This window comes from Pogona vitticeps, chromosome 3 (assembly GCF_051106095.1).
Source record: "Pogona vitticeps strain Pit_001003342236 chromosome 3, PviZW2.1, whole genome shotgun sequence".
NCBI lineage: Eukaryota > Metazoa > Chordata > Lepidosauria > Squamata > Agamidae > Pogona > Pogona vitticeps.
Window position 1 is genome coordinate 173,660,153 of NC_135785.1, and position 23,384 is coordinate 173,683,536.

Sequence of the window (23,384 nt, forward strand, 5' to 3'; positions counted from 1 at the left end):
TTAAAAAGAAATCACTCATGTTGTACATGGACAGTGGCTGAAACACAGGGACATCTCATACATTCCAGTGACAATGTAATAGAATGCCTTACAAAGTAAATTTAATTCTGTCTAGATCTGGCAATACAGTATGACTTGTAGAAGGCTAAAATGTCCTGTCCTGGTTGATGAGAGTTAAGCTTTACCCTTCACAAACTATCAATCTACATTCCTTTGAGCTGTTTCTTCAAAATATTCTGCTATATACTGTATTCTGCTTTTCTCCATTGTGCCTAATTTTTTACAGCATTACAATTCATTTGAACAGTTGGTTTTATTATTTAGAAGTTCAAGGTGTCCGGGGTCATTTTGTTATTGCAGGAACACTGTGTACGAAATGGGCTTATTAAAATCAGTCATAGAAGGTATACGTGTTCTTGTTGCTACATAAACATGACGCGGATGATGGAATACCTCATGTGAGTACAACATAATCCTTTTATTTTATAAATATATAAATAGCCCCCAAGCTGCTATTTGCACTGGAAGGGAAGCACTCATTGTTATTTCTACTGCAAACAGCAGGCAAGGGAATATTTTCATTGGGACCAAAATGGGGGGGGGGGGAAGGGTTAAGTTTTTTTCCCTTCTTCCGTGTGGCCCCACTGCTTTCTGAGCACCACCTGCAGTGAAATGCGGTCCACCTGTATTTACACAGAAAAGTAAAAGTTGTCTTTGTGTTCCCATAAAATTATGAGTTAGGTGTCAAACTCTTTGCAGTTAACACCTGCCACAAAACACAGAAATTGACCACAGTGTAAAGGGCAGGATCCAGCAGTGTGTGTGCAGAAGAGATCCTGGCAGAGGATCTGCCAGGATCTCTTCTGGTCTGTGAATAATTGTGCAAGAACAACCATAGTGTAACATCTTGTGCCAGCATGTCTTTTTATATGTTGACAAATCTAAAATCTTTGCAAGGTGGTATTACAAGAAAATATGTCTTTGGTGACCACGGGTCTCTTGCTTGTTAGCTTGTGCTAAAGATTCTGGAATGGTAGGTCCATCACATCTACCTACTCTGAATTAAACTCCTGCTTTTAATCCTAGACCAAATGTAAAGGTTGTGAAGCACTTCCACAAAGCACTCCCTGCCAATGAGAAAGAGAGAAAAACTATTGCTGTGGGAGGGGACTGGAAGAAAAGGAACAGAAAAAGAAGCTTGAGGAGCAAGAAAGAGCTTCCTTACAAAGCATGGGAGTCATCTGATTCTGAGGAGGTGCTGTTTGTCCCTAGAAGGACAATGAAACGGAGAGAAAATAGTTCATCGCCACCCCCTCGTTCTAAAGAAGGCACCGAAGGTACCATCAGTAAGCTTGAGAAAGAGTGTGGTGAGGTGGTAAAATCAGATACATCTGGTACACAGCACTCAAATTAGATCTATTGATGCCCCATTCTGTATTTACTGCAGCTCTGACTGGATAATGTATTTAGGATTCTGTCAGTTCACTTGGTGAACTGTTTTGCAGCCCAGAAAGTCTGATTATCCAGATCTTTTTTTAAAAATATATGCAATCTGGCCATACAGTTGTTTTTTTAAAAAACATCTGGGGTCATATTCCCCTTCTGTCTTGTTCGTTTTGATAAAGCCAAGCATTTTCTTAAGGCCGCAATTATTATCCCCAATAATTTCTGATGACCTGTGATCTATTTCCCAGTTTCTTCTTCTTTTCCTCCTCCTAAATTTGAAAGTAACCATGAGAATGTCTCTGATTTGGTGGACAAAGCAGAACTGGAGGAAAGGAGTATTTTACTCCTATTTTATGCTGTTTGCTTGATCTAAATCCTCTCCCACTGAAAATACTGTGAGCCACACAATGTTTGATATATCCTGGGTACTTTACCCCTGCCAGTCATCACTTGACAGGACACTCATATGTTGTCTCCTCTATGCTGCCAGTGAAATGCATTTATTTTTGCAAAATTTGGGTGGAGAACGGGCTCCTATATTTGTTCAGTCAATGGCCCTTCTCTTGCTTCGTTGTATTTTATTTTGTATCCATAGTGTTAGAACCTGATTGGAACTGTGATTATGTGGTCTACTGTGTTTTATGTAAACTGTTAGCTGTATGTATGTAGTAGCTGTCCAGGGTCTTTGTGAGAAAGAACAGATATACAGTAAATGCACAACTACAGTACATACAGTGTGAACATAGAATGTGTAGCTGTTTTCCTCTTGTGTGGGAATAGCCCTCAGAAGTTTTATTGAATCTGTTGATGAGAAAGATGAATCACAGTTTGGGTGCTAAGTGTTTTTTTGTTTTGTTTTGTTTAATTTTTGTTTTTGTTTCTGCAAATCTTTTGCTGGTAATCAGGTGACATAATTGCCAGAGTGAACCGGCTTACCCCCCAGAGCATTCCTACTCACACCTTTCTAGCTCCCTGTCAGGGGCTACTGTTTTCTAGATGTGGGTAGGATTGCTCTGTTTTGGTTTAGTTCTAGTATATATGATTGCTGGGATGAAACCAAAGTGGCTGGCTGGCTGTTCCTCTAGAGAAGCCACTTAACTGGAAACTTCTGAGCTCTCCTTTGGAGGGGAAAAGTGATGTTCTGGATTTCTTTTTAATTGTTGCTAAGTTAGCAGTGGTTTTTTTAAAAATACTAATGAAGAATCACTGATCTAATCACTATATTAGTTAACAACCATTAAAAGTAAATGGTAAGCTTGTTTTCTTTTCTTTTGGTCTCCATTCCCTTCCAAAGGCAAGGAAGATTTAAAGAAAAAGCTTCCCATTTCTTAATTGAATGGGAAGCTTTCCCTTTGAATCTTCACCTTTCCTTTAAAGTGAAAGAATATCTTGATTGTGGTAAATAGGTTCCTGATCTGAAACCACTTGATCCTTGTACAAGGCTCCTTTGTTTGACCTTAACCAACCTGAAGTGACCTATTTAGCTTGCTTCTGCCTGCTCCAGTTTGGCCATCTAGCCAAGCCAAACCATTTTGGCAATTTTCGTCTCCACTAGGAGGAGGTCCTTTGTGAAGCAAACAGTCTTTCTCATATTCCTCATCATGGTTTGTGATAAGAACCTTTTTACTCATCAAAGAGTTATGTTGATACCTTGAAAATACTTCATTGGACAGGCAGGTGCATAAAAGCAGCAGATATCAGAGCTTGGGAAAGGCACTCTTGTATTTTTAGACTAAAATTTGTGGAATCCTCTAGCTGACATGGCCACTGGCTGAGTATCTGACAATGCACTGATGCCTGTTACTGTAATTTGCTTGTAATAATCCATACTGTGGTGTGATAAAGTGACTATGTGTAACTCAAACGACATGTACTTGATGGTTGGTCTCCCAAATTCACCCAGTGTGCCTTTATATGGAATAAACTTTGTATAAATAATTTTAAAAGTACCACTTCTAAATATTTTGTGGATGTACTGATCAGTCTAGATACTCCAAAATACAGTGGACTCTTGTTTAAAGCAGGCATCTTGATTACATATATACAGCTGAATGATTTCTCATCTTTCTAAAAGTAATGTTTAGCAAATTTTAGTTGGAATTGTTTTCCTTGCATTGTTCCATCTCCCTTCTATTTGCTGCTTCTAGGATTCCCCTGTTCCTCTACCATGCTTACAGTTGTTGGTATAACTTTTGCCTAGTAGCATATGTATACATTGTGAAGCATAATTTCAATAAAAAGATGAGTAAACATTACATTAAATATCCATTGGCATGATTACTTTTCAGCAAATTTTGTGTGCAAGTGTGTGTGGCTCTGCTTAATAGAATTCCAAATGCCTTGACTTCCCTTTCCTCTGATGTTCAGCTATTAACTTCTCCTTGAAGTATCGACTTGTAATATATATTTTTTAGCATTTTTATTATTGAAAGCCAGTGAAACTTCCAGTCACGGACACTAAAAGGAGAAAAAGATGCATGTTCTGGAAATAAAAGATAGGGGGAAATATTCTACAGCTAACATCTGAGACTGTTGTTTAAAGTCAGGTTTAGCAAAGTCATGTTAGCCTGTGACCCCCCCACCCCCACATCCCCCGAAAGAATGGTTAGAGCCTTCCTGTAGACACATGGACACATATGGGAAACAATTCAATTGCTGTTCCTGTTAATTTGGTAGAGAACCATTGTTTGCAAAGAAAAAGAGCTGTTGAATAAACCCATCCCAGTTCTTAGGGGCCAGTCTCATTTCTTGCCAGAGATTCTGTGTAGCTGTTGGATGAGTTGATAACACACTGATCACATTGATAATCGGGCATTCCTATCTGCGGGTCATGGCTTGTTAAATGGCCAGATGCTTCAGGTTCATTTAGGCATGCCATTTGTAGCAGCTGCAATGCAGTTAAAGCCCTGGTGTTTTATTTAGAGCATAAAACAGGATCTGGCTTGTCCAGATACATATGCCTCCCCTCCTTGGCAGCCTGTCTCTGCATTCCCAGAAATTTTGAAAAACAATATTATGATTTTTTTTAAGTGGATGCAGGTCTGTAACGAGAGGATTGCATGGATAATTGCAAGTAATGCTATTTTGGGTTGGCACAGTTTCTATCTGTGCCTGTAGTGTATAGAAGCACAGTAATTCTCAGAAAGATGGTATGTACTCATGTTGTTGTCTTGTAACATAAGTCATTGCAGAAAGGCACACAGATTTCTGTTTGTAGAATCATACATTTTATGCTATTCTTTAGCACTATCTTAATATTATGACTTTTCTCTTTTGCATGGTATACTTTATAACTATAAAGTAATAATAGTTATTATTTATGTGCCATTGATTATAAAGTAGCCTCTATTAAAACTAATGATATTTTATACATGGAGGTTTTCAGAGATTTTTAAACTATGTTGTCATATGCTGTTTCTTGTGCTCTCCTTGTGCATTTACACATAAATGTGCTCTCCTTATAAAAATAGAAACAGTGCAATTACAGTTTGAAGAATTTTTAAAAGGCACTACTCATATATAAGACTAGCTTTTAATAGAGGCTATTTTGTAGCAGTGAATTTGCATAAAGCTCTTCAGAATTCATTGTGAAGCTATTTTTTTTTGACAACGGAGTTCAATTTTTGCATCAGTTCATGGTAGATTTTAATAGTGGGGCAGTTCTACCAGTTGAAGAGATGTCTCTTTCACATCTGGGCTCACAGACCCCCTGTGCAATCTTGTGTGTGTTTGTGTGTGTACTGAGACGCAAGACCCACTGAGTTCAGTGCGGCTTACTCCCAGTTGAATGTATAAAGAGTTGCAACTTCTATGTGACTTAAAAATACATTTATTTATTTTTTATTGCTGCTAATGTACTCTGCTGCTTTTGTATGCCTAATAGTATATGATCTGCCTCATTTCATCTCATGAAAACCTTCATCTTGTCTCCTAACCTCTTGCTTGCTAGTGCCTGCTTACTGTGGTCCTCCATGCCGAAGTTCTTCTAGAGGTAGAAAGCAGCGGCTTTCTTCACATGGTTCTGAGCACAGGCTACCTAAGAATCAGCGTGGCTCTCGCGGCCTTTCTGCACGCCAAAACAGTGTCTCTCAACCGGTTAGCCACACTTTCAGCAGCAGTAGCAGCAGCAGCAGCCACAGCAACAGCTCCCTTTCAAGCATTGAGAAGGTGGAAGAGCTGGCTAGACGGCTCCAGCGGTACCACATAGCGCAAAGGAAAGCTCGCCCTTCCAGCTGCAAATAAAGAACACTGCAAGTTGTACATAAGGAGTGGAGAGTGGTCACCCCTTACAAAACTGTATTATATCAATGCTAAATAAACAATTTAATTTGATACTAAATTTTTAATGTTAAAATTGTACAGCATTACAAGATCTTTGTAAGAGGATCATTTAAAATCCGTCTGTGTTGTAAAAACGTGCCTTGTCTACAAGACGCCCTTGTTAGCACATGCCTAAAAGCTACGTGGATTGTCTCAATCTATCTGTCATCAGGCTAGATTATGAGAATATTATGGTCCTATTCGGGCTTTTAAAAACACATGTTGTCCACACTCAAGGAGCGTATTCTAACCCTGCCCTTCCATCATGATGTTGCTCATACAAAAGCAACTCTCTGAAGAAGACAGCCTGCCGTAGTTTCTGACATGTCAGCTGAAATGTGAGAAGCGCTGGGCTAGCATATGTGAAGGAGTGCTCATATTTCTTAAATGCCTGAATAGGGCTTATTGTTCCCTTTGTTTCCAGTGTTCAGGCATGAGGGCCTTAATTTATGTAGCCAGAACAGTACTAGCTATGCATAGCAGAGAGTGATGAGCAGGATTGAGGAAACCCAAGTTTTGCAGATGTACACAGTATCCTTTTTATTTTATTTTGTAAAAGTGCCTGGGGATAGGACTCAAAACAGTTTGATGTGGGGATAACTGAATGGAGCATTGAGAAGCAAGCATGCACTGTGAACGGTTTTTACAAGTTCCATTTATTATTTGGTTTTCCACATGCTCCTCCTTAAATAGCCAAGATAGCACCACCTATGTCCAAGATGGAAGGTATATGAAAAAGCAGGCGTGAGTCAAGTAGCATATTGTACAAGAAAGCATGGGGAGCCACTGGACCACTGGATAGGAGCACTCCACATTGCAAAGTATTGTCACAGACTCTCATTTGGGCCCACCATTGTGTCATATTTGTGCATCTCTTAAGTCTCCTGAACAGTTTGTCTTTTCTACTCATAGCAATGGAAGTAAAATAAAAAGACAAAGGAAGCACAGCCTTCTAGCAAATATGTGGAGTAGAGAAAAAGTTCCTTTTAAATAAGGGGCTTGGGGAGTTGTGGTCCAAAAAAGGGGAATGTTTCTCAGTTCTTCAAACAAAGATGAAGAAAGGCACATAAACACACAAGCTGCTCTGCATTAGCAGCATATGTCATTTGTAAAAGCATAGGAGCCCTGTCATGGCTGGGGGTGGGAGATGGAGGACGCAAGGTTCAAGAGGAAAAGGAAGTGGCCCACTCTCAGCTGAGAGGAAGAAAAGGAAGCTGGGGCTTGCATTCACCCAGACATTTCATGGCCACCTTTCAGCACATATTCTTGCTATTTCGTGTCTGTTCCAGCTATTGCCATGTGTTGTTGCTGTATTGGCAATAGAGCAATGGGAGTTCACACAGGCGGTCATGTGCCTTTCCAAGGAGATGTTTAATGCTTAGGCAAATTCTTGGGGGATGAGTAGAATCCTTATTGCTTTCCTGAATGTTCCTCTTGATGTCCTTCTACTCTTTGCTATTTCCTTCATCCCATGCATCTATCCACCCTGCCGCACAGCGTGCTGTTTCTCTCTCATCAGCAAACAAATCTTAGGAACCAAACAAGGCATAGAAACACAAGCTCAGCATATAATACAGAAGGTTTGTCATCTGAGCTCAAAACAGTAATCCTTAGGTCAGACACTCCTCTCCAACCTCCAGTTTTGGTCAATAGTCATTATGGAATGTTTCAAGGGCAATATATGATTTTTTAAAAAGCAAGTTCATTCAGTATTAAGGGTAATATAGACGATTCTCAGTGACAGTAACTTTTGGTTTTTCCATTTAGACATTCCAACTTCTCTAGGTATTAATGTGTGATGTCCATCCAAGATTACTCAGCATAGATTCTCTATTTGCTCAAGTGTACACCTGTGATATTCAGTGTGTTTAGCAGTATTTTTTTAATGCACTGACTTGGTCTTACTGGGCAATCTGGCCCTGGGACCTATGCACATCTCTACAACTCTCTTAATGGCTGGACCTTTTTGGGATTCCCAATTAGTGTGATCAGAGAATAATAAAATGGTAGATTCCCCTATACTCTTTTGATTCTTCTTTAAAGGTGAAAACTTTACCTTCTGTGATGGGAGCAACCCCACCAGGAGGCTCTAGACCTTCTTAGGCTTATGTTTGCTCAAAGAACAATCTCACCTGTGAACTGGTAAGACTTGATTGCATATATTCTTCCATGTAATATGTACAAGTGTACATCCTACAAGCAGCTGTTGATTATGACAACTTCCCTCTGAAAAATACCTGCCATCTCCAAGTGGCCCAAGTGTTTCAAAATGATGCAGCTACTAACGTGGAATCAGGAGCTGGAAATGTTAGAGTTTCTGGAATCCAAAACCCATCATTCCTTGACTAGCATGGCCAGAGGAGAATTCTGGGAACTGTAGTCTAAAAAGTAAGATTTCTGAGTTCTGATTCCACATGAGTTGTTATGTCATTGTAAAATAGCACTCTTAATTAGCTGCTTGATTACTTGAATCTGGAAAGTTTCGAGGATGCTGTGGACTTCATGATTCCTTGCATGCAGAAGTGTTGTGTGGGTTAAATAACAGGTGAGGGACAAATTGAAGACTTCTGATTTCCTTCTGATCACTACTACAGTGTCCATTTGACTTCCACATGGAGCTGGAAATCACCATTTTCACCTTACTGTTCTGAGCTCCACTACAAAGTTTTCAGCTTTCAGCTTTGTTGACTAGCTAAAAGTGTCCCCCCCCCCGCAGGATCATGGATATGTAAAGTACAGCACTAGATTGGCAAAGTTCCTCTTTCTAGAGGCAATGATACTGCAGTCTCCCTATTGACTGCCTAAGAGGCATCAAAAGATTAGTACTCATCTCTTGTCAAAGTCCTGCTAATCTTCAGTTCTATGGCATAAATAAAAAGGAAGTAGGCTAATGTTGTCCATGCATTTAAATAGGATAATAAAGGCTCAATGAGGAAAATGGGAATAAATTACATTCACACAAGGAGCGAAGGGACGCATCAAGAACTTAATAGTTATTGTATCATCTAAAACAGTCTTTATTCATTCACTGATTCATTCATTTTAAGACTTCATAAGCTGCAGTTCTATCCAAAAAGATAGGTGTATATTTGATCTGAAATCTCAAACACTAAATAAAAGTAGAATAAAATTGGGAGTGATAAAACAATTTAATCACATAGACCACAGTATTTTTAAAATATCTGGGCAAAAAATATGTGGTTATGTGGTGTTAGCAAAAATACAGTGTCAGTGCCAGTCATACTTTCCTTGAGAAAATAAGGACCCCTCCATATAACATTTTAAAATGATTTTTTAAAATGGATGACTGCTCATCCAAACAGTAGTGTGCAAAGAGAGGCCTTCTCTAGTGATCTTAACTCAAGGTAAGTTTTATATAGGAGGAGGAGCTCCTACAGTTTAGGCCCCAGGTTACCTTATATATGATTTCAGAGCTTTTGAACTGGTCTTGGCAGCAAATAGTAACCTTCAGAACTGATATAACCTATGTCCATCTGATCAGAGATGGACATTTGGACCCTCTGGATGTTTTTGACTTCCAGTGTCCATGGAAGCACCACAGTTAGGCTACCTCTATCTATGAAAAAATGTTGCTGATGAAGAAAACAGAGATAATAAATTGTGCTCAGAGCTTTTAATGGTTCTTCTGAGTTGAACTCTTCCCCAGTTGAATACCTGCTGCTTCAGAACCATGGCCTCACATAGAACAAATAATACTCCAGCTTCCTAGATTGGAAATAACCAACCTGCAGTATTTTGTCAACTAATGTCTTATTTGGTTTATTGATCCTGTATGTTACTTATTCCATTAATTCCACAGCCTCACCCAGTTCTGATAACAAAGAGAAATAGTGCATACTCCAAATCCCTGGATGACTTCACACAGCAGCTTCATAAAGATGTTCAAAAGTTCTAGTGACTCCTGTGGGACCACACAGCTCAAATGCTCCCTTGTGCTAATTTCTGGAGAGGAGCCTTCAGGTAAAAACCTGAACGGTATCACTTTGACTCCCACCTCCAATTCACAAGGCTGCCCTAGGAAGATACCATGGGCAGCAGTAGTGCAAATAAAATAAAGGCGAATCAAGAAAACTAATTGTCAGAACAGCCAAGATTGTTTTAGTTTATCATCATCAAACACAGACTCCTATAATCAGCATGCAAACATTGCCTAGTGAGGAAGATGGAGTCCTTATGGATGAAAAATAACAGTACATTCTTGGTTCTCTCATGTGGTTTCTGCAGGGCTGTTTGTTAATGAGCCTGATGAAACAGCCAAGGACAAATACTGGAGTCTTGACCAGGGGTTGAGGTGCTCACACAATTTGCTTACTTGTGTATACCACTTTCAAACAGCCCCCCCCCCAAATCCCTGCACTAAGTTTGGGGTTACCAAGGAAACTTATGAGCACAGATTTTTTTCTCTCTCAGATACTCCCAGACAGATAGGCAACATTAACGTTGCTGCTGTAATTTTGTGACAGCTAAGCATTGATGTCATGCTGGCCTTAAACCCCACCCCCCCGGCCAAAAACAGCCTTGTTTATTTTAGTACAGTATATCAACCATATGACATAGCAGTGACTCAGTCTATAAAAAGATAAGCAGGGTTTGTAAATTTTTATTTTTTTAACCAGAAAGGAATAAAATGTTCAATGAACAGGTAAAGATAAAATGTGAAAACTGTTTCAACTATAGCTTTTTTGGTATATATATATCAGAAGGCTTTGCTGTTCTTTATAGAATTCAGAAACTTTCACTGTTATTTCCTCTCTGTATAATCCTTCCATTTGATGCTGAACGTAGTGTGGACACGCAACTGGCATAGCTCAGTGCAGCCCAGAACTCCTGAGTTCAAGTGATCTGCCAGCATCAGCCTCCCAAGTAACTAGATTACAGGTTTGTGCCACTGCACCTGGCTATTCCCTGGAGGCGGATCCCCAGCTGATTTATTCCTTGAATAAAATTGAATTGTATCTCAGATGGCTCATCCGTATCTGGTCTCCTGTCAGGGTTTGAACCCGGGACTTAGGGGAACTGTTCTCAAACTTTGGGTAACACTTTGGCATAAATTCTAAGAAGTCCACATTTTGTTCATGACATCATCACAAACAGACCACATTCATCCTTCCTCCCAAACTCAACTTATAGTTCTAACTTAACTCCCAACTCTGACTAACATTGTACACAAGCATATAAAACAAAACCTCTCCAGCTAGAAACAATACAGACCTATTAGCTTACGGTACCATTTGCTAACATTCTTTCATACTTTTCCTCTGACCTCCTATTGGGACACAGACAAGGTCTACAGAAAACTGTGAAGCTCAGTTTCTCAGCACCGAACTCAACCATCTGAATTGGGCCCTACAGGCGAATGGATATTCCAAGAATGAAATCAAAAGAAAACAACACCAAACTGAAGAGGAAAAACAGCCACCCACAAATAAAGTATTTCTGCCATACATCAAAGGAGTCACGGACCGCATGGGGAAACTTTTGAAAAAATACAGCCTACAAACAGTATTCAGACCCACCACAAAAATACAACAAATGTTATAGTCAGCAAAGGACAAAAGGGACCCCCTTACCACTACAGGAGTATACCGGATACCTTGCAGTTGTGGACAGGTATATATTGGAACCACAAAACGCAGCATTCACACCAGAATCAAAGAAACAACAGGAAAAATCAGGAAACAACAGGAAAAATCAGCAGTAGCTGAACATGCCCTAAAACAGGCTGGACATGAAATTTATTTATTTATTTATTAAATTTATACCCCGCCCCTCTAGACCATGTCTACTGAAGTACTGGACCACACCAGCAACCACTATGTTAGACTGCACAGGGAAGCCATTGAAATCCATAAACATCAACAGAATTTCAACAAAAAGAAAGAAGGCCTAAAACTAAACGCAGCCTGGCTCCCGATATTGAAAAATACATCCTGTAAAAGGTCAATGAACTCTACCCAGCCACAAGGGCCAGGGATCATTGCACAAAAAAGACCAGCTAACGACACCCATCAATCACAGTAACGGATAATCTCCCCCTCCTTATCACATCAAAAAACATGCACAGAATATTTCCCTTAGAAGCCTTCTCACATTTCAAAATACCATTGCATATATGCTGATGCAAGGCATTTTGCCATTATTCATCCAGTCTTCAGAAGAACAACGTTCTGTTTTATAATAACTTGGTTCCTCGGCCTGTTTGGTGCACTAAACTGCCATGACTGTGGTTAGAATGTTTCATTTCCTAACTCTGAGGTGGATTGAGTCTGAATATCTATCTATTCACGAACTATTTTTATGTTAATCTGCTTGTCAGCTACATTCATCAGCCCATAAGCAATTTTTCCTTATCTGTAGAGGTGCCTGCATTTAGCTTGTCGAGGGCCTCTTTTTTATGTTTTGGGAGGAAGGAAGGGAAGGTGGATTGTATTAAGTCAGAGAGATGGTTAACTCTTGCCACTGTGATCGGTACAATATTTTTTTCCTGCTTTTTGTTTTCTCTGCTGGCTCCCCTGCTATTGTATCCAGGGTTTATTGTAACCATGGAACAACATTTACCTTCAGGGCAGCTTGTTATCTGAAAATTAACAGTTTTGTAGAGCAACAGTGCGTATAGCTACTCACCAATTGTTCTGCAAATCATTTTTTAAAAAATGTTTGCCATTTCCATTATCATGATGGCTTATAAACTAGAGAGAGGCATCAGCTGTTTTACCTGTTTGATACCTCAATAGACTTTGTGTCAGAGCTAGAGGTGGGCGCTTCATCTTGATTCGTGGGTCGCTTCATCTTGATTCGTGGGTCGTCAAATCTGATGACCCAGGAACCACAAACTGCCCCCCCCCCCCGTGACATATTCATCATTTGTTTGGTCTTTTTTCCCCTCCTTTTTCTCCTCTTGCTATGCCCTGGGGCATAGCAAAAAGAGGGAAAGCAAGGATCAAAGCGATTGTGCAGCTGCAGCTGCAGGATTACTTTGATTCCTTTCCCCCTCCTCTTGCTAAGCCCCCCCAAGGGAAAACCCTTCTCTGCTTATGCCTCCGAGAAACAGCTGATCCAGGGGGGCATAAGCAGATAGGGAACGGAGGGATGAATATAAAAGGGCTATATTTGTTGCTTCCTATTCGTTGGGATCTCTAGACCCCAAGAATATGAAGCAACAAATATCTGATGAATCAGGGATATTTAACTGATCTTGTGATTCATTTTTATATTCGTCCCCATGTCTAGTCAGAGCCTAAACAGGTCTCTTTCTGATGCATGATGATGCTGCCTGTGGGATTTAGATAGTGTCAGAGCATGCCCCTGCCCCCCCAAAAAAACATTCCCAGGCTCCAAAGAATATTGCCCTGCACTCTATGCATCACCCTGTCTCAGTTAGATATCCACTTTTGATCATTCCTTTTATTGTAAAAAGTAATACTTAATTTCTCCACTCATTGAGCTTTTAAAAAGTGCAATGGGAGGGTAGTCTGGCACAAGTTTACTCAGATATTAATGCCAGAGGGACTTAACCTCAGGGTAGGTATATATCAGATCACAACACATTACCTGCCTTTTTTCTGGGAACTGTAGCTGCGGTTGTTCCACGTCTTTCAAAGTGTTGCCATGCTGAGCAGACAATGCCGGGCATAGCAGTCCATAAAAGTAGCTTTTCCAAGCTGTGCTCTAATGATAACATTAAAAATGAGCTCTGTAGGGACAGGAGATCATGCAGGGCAGGAGAAACCGCAGAAGAAAGCTGGCACTTGCTCTAGTATTGACTCAACACTGTGGGTTCCCCTCCCTCTCTTCCCCATCTTTTCTTTTCGTATTATCTGGGAACACTTACAATGGTGCTTCGCTACACAGTTACCCCGCATGACAGTTTTTTCGCTAGACATTGACTTTTTGCGATCACTATAGTGGTTCGCAAAACAGTGATTCCTAGGGGGGAATTTCACTGGACAATGTTTGGTCCCTGCTTTGCAAACCGATTTTTGCTAGAGGACAATTTTGACAGCTTCCTCCGTGCTTCCAAAACAGGTGTTTTCGGGACCTAAGCTTTGCAGGACAGCGATTTAAACAGCTGGTCGGTGGTTCACAAAGCGGCTTTCCTATGGCCGATCTTCGCTAGACAACAACGATTCTTCCCCATTGGAATGCATTAAACAGGCTTCAATGCATTCCAATGGGGAAATGCTTTTTGCTAGACAATGATTTCACTAAACAGCAATTTCAGTAGAATGGATTATCATTATCTAGCGAGGCACCACTACTTTGAAGATTTTTGATGCCTATGGCATTTTGATTAGCACATTGAAACAAAAGTGACTTCTGAAAGTCAGGATGCTAAGAAAAAAATTTACTCATCTTAATTGTATCTCATTATAATTTAACTTTTTCTCACATCTAGTTATGATCAATGAGCAAGCTACAGTAAATAACTCCCCAAAACATGTGCTATAATTTTTTCCAATGGTAAATTGAATTTCTCACGTAACACAATTAGAACTGTTATGGTCTATTTTGATCTAGAAAGGGATGACCTTCATGGCTTCAGAAAGAATCAGATCATTGAACCTCATTGATTGTTACATGCATATTAACTTTCAAGGTTCTGGCAGAGGGTAGTTTTATTTAGCACAGAGTGTAACTTGGTGGAGCCAACCCAAATTCATTGATATCAGGGACTGAGAATCTATGGCTTTAGATTAACTACAATTTCTATCATCCCTATCCAGTATGGCCAATGACCAGGGATGATGGTGATTGATTGTTGTCCAACATCTCTGATTTCAACGATCCATGCACATAGCTTACAACACAATCTTATGAATGTTTAATTGGGAGTATACCCTATTATGTTCATAATGGCTTAATATGTTGTTATGTGCTGTGAATTCAGAACCAACGTATAATAATAGGGGTTTCAAGGTAAGTGAGATAGTTAAAGTTTTACCAGTTCCACTTCCCCAGTGAGCTTCCATGGCTAAATGAGGATTTGAACCCAGGCCTTCTGAGTCCTAATTTGTCACTCTATCCACTACACCACACTGAGTAGCCTCATTATGACATTACATACAAAATGTGGCAAAATACTAGAAGTTAACTGTAGCCAAGTGGACTCCACTGAAGACTGTGTGATTAGAGAGGGGAAAAGTGGTGGAGAAAGTTAGCTTGGATCACCGAAAGGGTTCTCAGTTTTTGTTCCTCTGATTTATCTCTTCTTTGTTTACAGCTGATATTCTCAATGTGACTTCACTTCCTCTTTCCCTCAGTCTGCTCACTTTATAATTCCATAGATATATAGCTAAATGTAGTGGCTTCTCTTTATCTCTGTATCTCCAGATGCAATTCCTCTGATAAATAGTATTTCATGTAAAGTGGTCTTTGCCACATATTCCAGACACCAGCTTCTGAGCATATCCAAAGCAAACTACCTGGAATGTGGAATCTCCTTTGTGTTTTTCACTAGAACCCTAAGATCCCCTAAGTGATACCTCGTAGGAAAACCATGCAAATGGAATTAAATAATTTGTAATCCAAGGATGTGATTTTTGCTCACAAGAACTAAACTCACAGTTGTTCTTTTTTTTAAAATCCATTCCTAATATTCCTAATCTTCCTTCATTTTTTCACTATAATATTTGGGAGTCTGGAGTAATTTTGTTGATGGTATTGTTGAAGTATGGATATTTCAAATCTTTGCTGATCTACTGCAAATAACCCAGAAATCCACCTATAGATCCAGATCTGTCTTCTGCCCGTATCCATTCCTGATGTATCATGCTGGATTCCAGATGCACAACTAAGAAGTTCCAAACTTAAGACAGGTAAAATGTGTTCTATCATTGTTTGAATTATCTTGTCTGTCATGGCATTTCCCAAACATGGCTAAAGGTAAAGGAAAAGAAAAAAGGTTACCAAAATTTTATTTTCTCTTTATCATTAGCTGCATTAGTATGTAAAATTGGTACTTTTGCCACGTTAATTAGACACTGTGTGCTTCTATGAAGGAAAGATGCACAACATCAACTTCTAACTGTCAATTAGTCCTTCTGGAAGTGCTGACAACAACCAGGACTGATGGTTCTTTTCTCTAAAAGTAATTACTGATGCAAATTAATATACCTACCACAAACTGTGGAAGCTTTGTTAAAATGAGCAGTTCTGATAAAGAACTGGCAGGTTGCTTGACTATGAGGGAAAAAACATGATTCAGTTATTTAGTTTTTCTCATGATTATTTTCCTCGTGTCAAGATGTCAGTTATGAAGCCTGAGTTCAAAAAGAGCCTAAGAGCACAATTTAACAACACCTCCCTTGCAGTGAACTGTTGAAGGAATAAATGGTGCAGCAATCAAGAAGAGAGAGCTAATTAAGAAAAATAATAATCATCCCCACCCAAAACTCCTTATAGATAGTGTGAATTCTTCTTATTATTTAATGCCATCAGCAGATTTTATAGATAAGGTGTTTTGGGAACAGTAATTCAGGAAAGTAAATTTTCCATGCAAATTTTTTTATCACATTGCAATGTTAAGCACAGTTACACACATTTACCTAGTACTAAGCCCCACTGAATTTGACTTACTTCTGAGTAGACATGAATAGAATTGCAATGTAGTTTCACTTTTAAATGACTGAATATCAAATGTCATTTTCAGAGATACAACACTCCTCTTACGACAATTTCATTCACTCTTGGATATGAATTAGATTTAGTTTGTGTATAAAGGCATGAATCATCTCTTGAAAATCCAGAACTGATTTTCAAGTAGTGTCCACCACAGGCCTGAGGTCAATGAATCTGTCACAGCACATTTGAGTGAAGTACGTGATGAAGATTACGAAATCTCCTTCCTTATTATTGCTAGCTATCTAGCAATAGTTCTTCAACTGGAATCTAACAAACACCAGAATTATAGAAGAACCTAATCCATGGTTGGTTCCATTACATATTTCAAAACAAAGTTTAGAACAAGCTTCTGTTTTGTTTACAAAAGTAGAAATCCAAGATTTCTCATGTGCCTTCAATTGCTGTATTATGTGATGGAGACAACTATTTGCATTCCATATCAGGGCCAGCTGTTCAATTTGGCATAATAATGTGGCCAATTCAGGAAGCAAGTTTGGAGATGAGTGGATCATGAAAGGGCAGCAAATTGTTCATCACTACATTTATTATGATTATAATTTTTGACACTTTTGAGGGTTTAAAAAAAATTGAGCTCTGGAATAATTTGATTGGGTTAGGGTATCACACTTTGGGCTTGTGAAGTGGGGAGACTGCTTTTTCTTTGCCTCACGCAGCAAAATGTCTTGAGCTAGCCTTCCTTACTACACATAGCAGAAAAATACTGCAGGGAACCATCATTAACAACATGGAGAGGGGGGATTTGCTGCTTGGGTAACAGCCTATCCTCCATACTATTTTACCCAGGCTTCATGCTCTGGAGAGGACACTTCTTGATACAGAGCATGTTACCATAGTCTCTTGAGACTGAAGGATGCCTATGGATATGTTAACAAGCTAAGACAGAGCTGTAGGTGAGGTGAACAGGCACCAAGGAGAGGGCCTTTCTAGTGGTGGCATGCCAGTGGTGGAATACACTCTCTGAAGAGCTTGCCTGTTACCTACATTGCAGTCTTTTCAGCACAGGTGAAGCCACTTTTATTTTCCCAGCCTTGTTAATTACAGTGCTTTTGAAATTCCTTACACTACCATTCTTTTCTGTCACTGGTTTTATTTTGTTTCTATTCTGCTGTATATATTTTAACATTTTATGATATGGTTTTTTTAAATACTCTTTTAATACTTCATGTTTTTCATTTTTATCTTTCAGGTACCCAAAGAATGCTTTGTGTTGCTGAGTCATGTAGAAATAAACCTGTAAGTAAGTAAAGGAGAAAAGCTGAGTCCAGTGGCTGAATCTGTCTCTTGATGCTGGGTATGATTTGTATGATTATAAAATAATTGCTAAGCTGGTGATTGCTGCCTTAAATATTCAGATCTTGAACCAGAAGGATTTGGTTTCAGATCAGGCCAAGTCTGAATCCATTATTCTAGCTGTCACTTTCAGTCGTGGGACCAAGTATCTGTCTAGCTGTGCTGGAAATTACTATGCATGGAATCTGAGAACCTTTGATTCTTTGCAGGAGTTTTTTATCTAGTTTTTATTGCCTCAGAAAGAGAAGCCAAGATAGTTGGATCTTTGTTGGCTTTTGTGAGGTAGAATAACATGAATCTAAAGGATGGGTGACAGACTTGTAGCTCTCTAGATATTTCTGGACATTGACTCTCATTAGGCCTAGCTAGTGTACCAAATGATCAGGCGTGAGTACCTATTGTACAGAGATTAGTTACACAGAATATTAGAGATTATAGAAAAGAAAGCTGAGTGTCATGTAAAAGTGAAGCGGTTATGGCTTCTTGATGGCTGAAGTGCAAAGAACAGGAAAGAATAGAAAATCATCTGACTGTTTCACAGCTGAGATCCTGCTGCCTAAATGTAGTAGGTTACAACTAGATTAGGCCTATTGAATAAGTGGGGATTTGGTGACTCAATTCCTTTGTAAGTTCCACTGATTGAGTGGGCCTACTCTGGTTGCAACTTACTATGCTAAGCAACTGGATTTTATCCATAGGGTCTGAGGAAGAACTTGTTGAGACATTCTGAAAACTGAATTCCAGATACATTCCTTTCCCCCACATTATCCAACTTAAGTTTATCACCAGAATTATGAATGTAGGTCATAAGCTTAGTCGAAGTACTGTATGGTGTTACTCAAAATAGTTGTTCTTCTGAAAGATCTCCCAGAAGTTTTGCAGGTGAGTATATGAAAAGTATGAATGCCAGAAAAAGATGAAAAAACAAAACATTACACATTTGCAAATGTGGCTGAGGTAAGTCCTCTCACCTAAGAACCATACTTGGGAACAACTACCCATTCAGTGCAGTTGGGTGGCTCATTGATGAATTAGCTTGTCCATACTGAATGAAACAATGGTCAACAGCACCTTAACCAAACCTACAAACTGGTTTAAGGGCGCTTGTCGGCCATTCCCTCTGCAGTGGCTTGGAGAAGGCACGGCCTTTTTTGTGTGTGGCAAACCCTGACCTCCTCGTCACTGCATCCGTTCTCTAAGTAAGTGTGGAGGCTGCCACCCTGACCTCAGAAGGGTGGCCTGGGGAGTGTGTGCGCGCGCTGAGGGGCGGGAGACGAGGGGACAGCGGAGGTTTGCTCGCTGACTGCGGGAGCCAGCGCTCCGAGTGCAGGACGGCGGCAGCCTTGAGGAGCGGGCAGCTTGTCCTGCGCTCTCGGTTCCTCCTGAGGCAGATTAAGGCGCAAGAGAGGGAGGAGGAGGAGGGGGGGAAAGGCGCGCTCGGTGTCAAGAGAGGAGAAGAGAGGAGCGGCGACACGGGGACGGAGGAGCGGAGGCTGCCGCCGTTCTAAATCCGGTTTCCCCGTCGGTGCCTCCCGCTCGGAGCTGCCCACGACCGCTGGTGCTGAACCGGGCGCAACTCTTCAGAGGCACCCGCAACCTTTCGCCCTTCTCTTCCAGAGAACGAGGGAAGCCGCCCAGAGCCGAAGGGCACCGGAGAGCCCGGCTCCCCGAAGGAAGAGGCGCGTTTCTCTTGTGAGGGACTCAGGGGAAGGGGGCTCTCGCGTAGCTGCTTCCAGGGGACCGGCAAAGATTGCGAGCGCGGGAAGTATCCTGGTCCTCGGGATGTATCCGGCGGGACTCGCGGCCACAGGGCGCCTCTGAAGGGTTCCGCCTGGCGCCTTCTCTCTTGGCGGAAAGCGGGGTTTCTCCTCCGGCCATCGATCCTTCCCAGAGGCCATGGTTACGCTATCCCGCGATCTCCGCGCACCGAAGAGGAGCAGGTAGGAAACTTGCCGCCAACTCTCTCTCTCCGAAGTGAAAAGGTTTCTCAGCGCAGGCCAGAGAGAGAGATTGGACGCTGGGGCAGGCAGAGATTTTGAAGAGGGAAAACAGCGGGGAGATAGGACGAGCGCTTTTTCTTAAATAATAGGGTGATTCACATGGTAGAAGTATTAGACGAACACCGGGAACCCCCATGATGCCGAGTTTCGGGGTTATGGCTAGGACTTGGAACGTCTGGCACAACAAAACAGAAATCTTTTGTCTCTGAACATGTGCAGACTTTGCCTTTCTCTCATCTATAGATCAACGGCACCTGCGCCTGTAGGAATAGTGTAAAAGCCTAGCGTAGGCATGACTCCCTCCCAAGCGGCTTGTGCCTCCATCCTTCTTTTATTTTATGAACCCAAACGTTGGTTGATAAGCCTCTCAATATGCAGCCCCCTTCCTGAGACAGCCAGAACATCTCGGTCCTTTGCTTGGGTGTGTCCAGAAATGTGCCCAGAGCAAGCCAATTGCTTCACATTTTGATCCTTGTAAAGTCTTTAACAGGATAGCAAAAGCCTAGAGCTGCTTTTCCTTTTAGCCGGCCTTACTCTTGAGTTCTCTCTGTAATCTTAATGCGACAGGCACTGGGGCTGCCACGCAGTGCCTCCTCCCAGGGACGGGGGGGGCTCCCTTGCAGGCCCCTCCCTCCTGCTGGTCCTTAGCCAGGAAGGGGACTTGCTTATGGCCCTTCTTTCTGTGTCAGTTATTAGTTTCGACAAATAATTCAGACTATTAGCCCCTCTAGCAATTGGACACCCTCTTTGGAATCTGATCTTTTGGAAGGTCGTTTCTCTCATATTAGATGGCTGAATATCTCAGCAAGTTTAGGTGGGAGTTCAATTCCCCACAGTGCCTCCTACAAGCAGAGGCAGCCTATATAGCTTTGGGCAAGTTGGGCAGTCCCATAGCAACCCCAGGGAAAAGAGAATCATAAACTGCTTCTAAGTATTCCATGCCTAGAGAACTTTGAAAAGGGTCACCATAAGTCAGAATTAACTCGATGGCAGGCAATTATTATTATCGCTACTATTTTTCTTATGTTATTTTTACCAACATTATTCTTTTGTCCCCTAAAATGTTTCACTTTAATTTTTTTTTAAAAAATAACGTTATTAATTACTTAAAGAACTTAGCAGCTGAAATGGGCATTCAGTAAGCTTGGAAACAAGCAAAGTTTTACTTGCAGGTGTATCATTCTCTGAGAAATTATCCATGACTTTAGGGTTAAACATTTAAGGTTCTGATGTCTGTTACTTAAATTCAAGTAGGGGAACAGACAGAAAACAACAGCAGAAGCTACAGGCTTTCTTAAGACACATGTCTGGTACACAGAAGAAGCAGAACTACTTGAAAAAGGTCAAATGTTTCTATGACTGGCAATGTTGACGTTTCCTAGACTCATGGTTGCTTAGGTTTTTGTACACTTCCCTTATCATAGCTTACACACACACAATGTAGAATTGTAAAGAAAAGTAATGTTACAGTGGATCTCAGGAACTTGGACAATAACTTTATTTATGTGCATAGTATTTAGAAGCATAATCAAAGATTGAAGGCAAAAAGTACACTATGACTATGTAAAAAATAAAGACCCAGGTAAGTTTATGCAGATGACTAAATGGAACCACAGAGATCTCGACTGATCCCTTCCCAATAACTTCAATTGGATGAACAGAACAAAAGAAAGAAGCTGCAATTCTGGGATGTTGCTGAAGGAAAGCCCAGTAGGGCCTCCTGAGCACCATGCACTGCTTCCATTAATCCCAGCAATATAAGAAGCATTTGTGCTGCCTGTTGAAATGACAAGTATACCATCAGTGTATAGAGAGAGGGCCAGGAGGTCTCAGTCAGCAGCAGGGATATACACAAAATCAGGAGACAGGCATGGGAGAGCCTTACTCCATTCAACTCTTCCACCCAGCAAGGTGGCTGTGAAAGGGATGCTGTGGGTAAAGATTATGGCATGGGGAGATAAAGGGACTGTACTGTGTTGGCACTGCCAGAATGGTCTTTATCCCATGGTAATGGCTTGGTGGGGGTGGATTCTTCTTCATGGTCTCTGTGAATGCACACTAATGGGTTAGCTCCATGCCTGCGCAGAGATTTCCGGAATATTCTAGAACTTTATGCTAATCTGAATAGGACCTCCCTTCTCCCATCCTTCCAGGCACCTCAGTTCTTTTTTTTACCGCCGCTGCATGAGGTCTCCTCCTTAGAGCTGCTCCTCTAATTTTCCTGCATCTCTCTGTTCCAGTTTTCTTCACTAAAGTCATTTTTAAATTAACAGTTTGCTGGAGAGAGAGAGAGGGAGAGAGAGAACCTGGCAAAATGCATCTTCCGCCACTCCAGCTTGTAACCAATCACTGAATGCCCTGCTGCTAACACCAGCAACTTCTGGTTGCTAATCATGCCATCCTGCTCTCCATCTGTTTTGGAGCAGAGGTTGTTGCCAGCTACAGAAGCAACTGAACAGTAGAGTTTTGCTTCCAAACCAATGTCAGGAGGGTGGACTTCACACCTTCCCTTTCTTCTCTCTAATGTCTGACTGAGAGTGAAGGTAGGTCAGTGGAATGTAGATGTCAGTTTGATCTTCCAGTAAGGAGAATTCTAGAGAAAAGGAGGAATGAATGTCTGTCACTGACAAATCCACGCTTTGGCCTTGTAGATAAGTGCCACCAGTGAGTGTTAGGGGATGCAACAGTGAAAAATCTTACCTCATAAAATTCAGATTTTAGAAGGAGGGGGTTGGGGAACATCTGGAGAAAATGGTCCTCAGATGTTTTCTAGCTTGAATTCCTGACAGTTCTAGTCAGTGTGACCAGTGAGAGTAGCAAATAAGATGAACAAGAGGACACCTGGTTCTTCGGAAAGCAAATAGGCAGCCTTCCTTCTTTCCTTTTTGCCTGTCTAGACAGTTGGAAGCTACAGACCCACGGCTGTCCTCAGAACAGTTCAAGAGGCTCTCCCAAAGAGCTTGACAATTTGTATTCACGAAGGCTTTCACGGCTGGGATCTAATGGTTGTTGTTGGTTTTTTGGGCTCTTGGGCCATGTTCTCAAGGTTGTTCTTTCTGACGTTTCGCCAGTCTCTGTGGTTGGCATCTTCAGAGGACTGGAGTAGGAGCTCTGTCCATGCTCTGTTGCTGTTTGCTGGATAGCTGAGTATTTATGAGTACAGGGGTGCCTCGCAAGACGAGCGCCCCGTTTAAGGATGAAATCACATTATGACAAACTTTTTGCGATCGCAAATGGCTCCCCGCTCTTTTCTGGGACGGATTCCTCACTGCACGGGCAGCGAAAATGGACACGCTATGGAGGATCTTCGCTGGATGGTGAGTTTCAAGCCCATAGGAACATATTAATTGGGTTTTAATGCGTTTCTATGGGCTTTTTAATTTCGCATTACAATGTTTTCGTTCTACAGTGATTTCGCTGGAACGAATTAATGTCGTAATGCGAGACACCACTGTATTGGCGATAAATTGTGTCCTTTTCCTTTCCACTCTCAGCCAATGATTTCTAACTTTGGATCTTGAGATATTGTTTGACAACCTGCTCCAAAATAGCTCTGCAGTTCAAAAATTACTTCTACTACCACTACTCACCATTGGCCATACTGGCTGAGGTTTCTGAGTGATGAACCCCTACATCACCTGTGACTCAGGTTTTAGAAGTTCTGGT

General features: G+C 41.1%; 2 protein-coding genes across 7 annotated transcripts in view; both read left to right on the forward strand.

The window, feature by feature from the left end:
- The window catches only part of VWA3B (von Willebrand factor A domain containing 3B), an 81,951-nt gene extending 76,166 nt beyond the window's left edge, over positions 1 to 5,785 (forward strand). For all 5 annotated transcript variants that reach the window (XM_072994449.2, XM_072994450.2, XM_072994453.2 and 2 more), the window contains 3 exons: positions 361 to 458; positions 1,087 to 1,337; positions 5,396 to 5,785. In XM_072994449.2, the coding sequence (XP_072850550.2) occupies positions 361 to 458; positions 1,087 to 1,337; positions 5,396 to 5,688 (642 nt within the window). In that variant the 3' untranslated portion in view covers positions 5,689 to 5,785. The remainder of the gene's footprint in view (positions 1 to 360; positions 459 to 1,086; positions 1,338 to 5,395) is intronic.
- Positions 5,786 to 19,537: 13,752 nt separating this feature from the next.
- Positions 19,538 to 23,384, forward strand: part of CNGA3 (cyclic nucleotide gated channel subunit alpha 3) — a 57,746-nt gene continuing 53,899 nt past the window's right edge. For both annotated transcript variants that reach the window (XM_020809552.3, XM_072994448.2), the window contains exon 1: positions 19,538 to 19,658. The gene's annotated coding sequence lies outside the window, so the exon portion shown is untranslated. The remainder of the gene's footprint in view (positions 19,659 to 23,384) is intronic.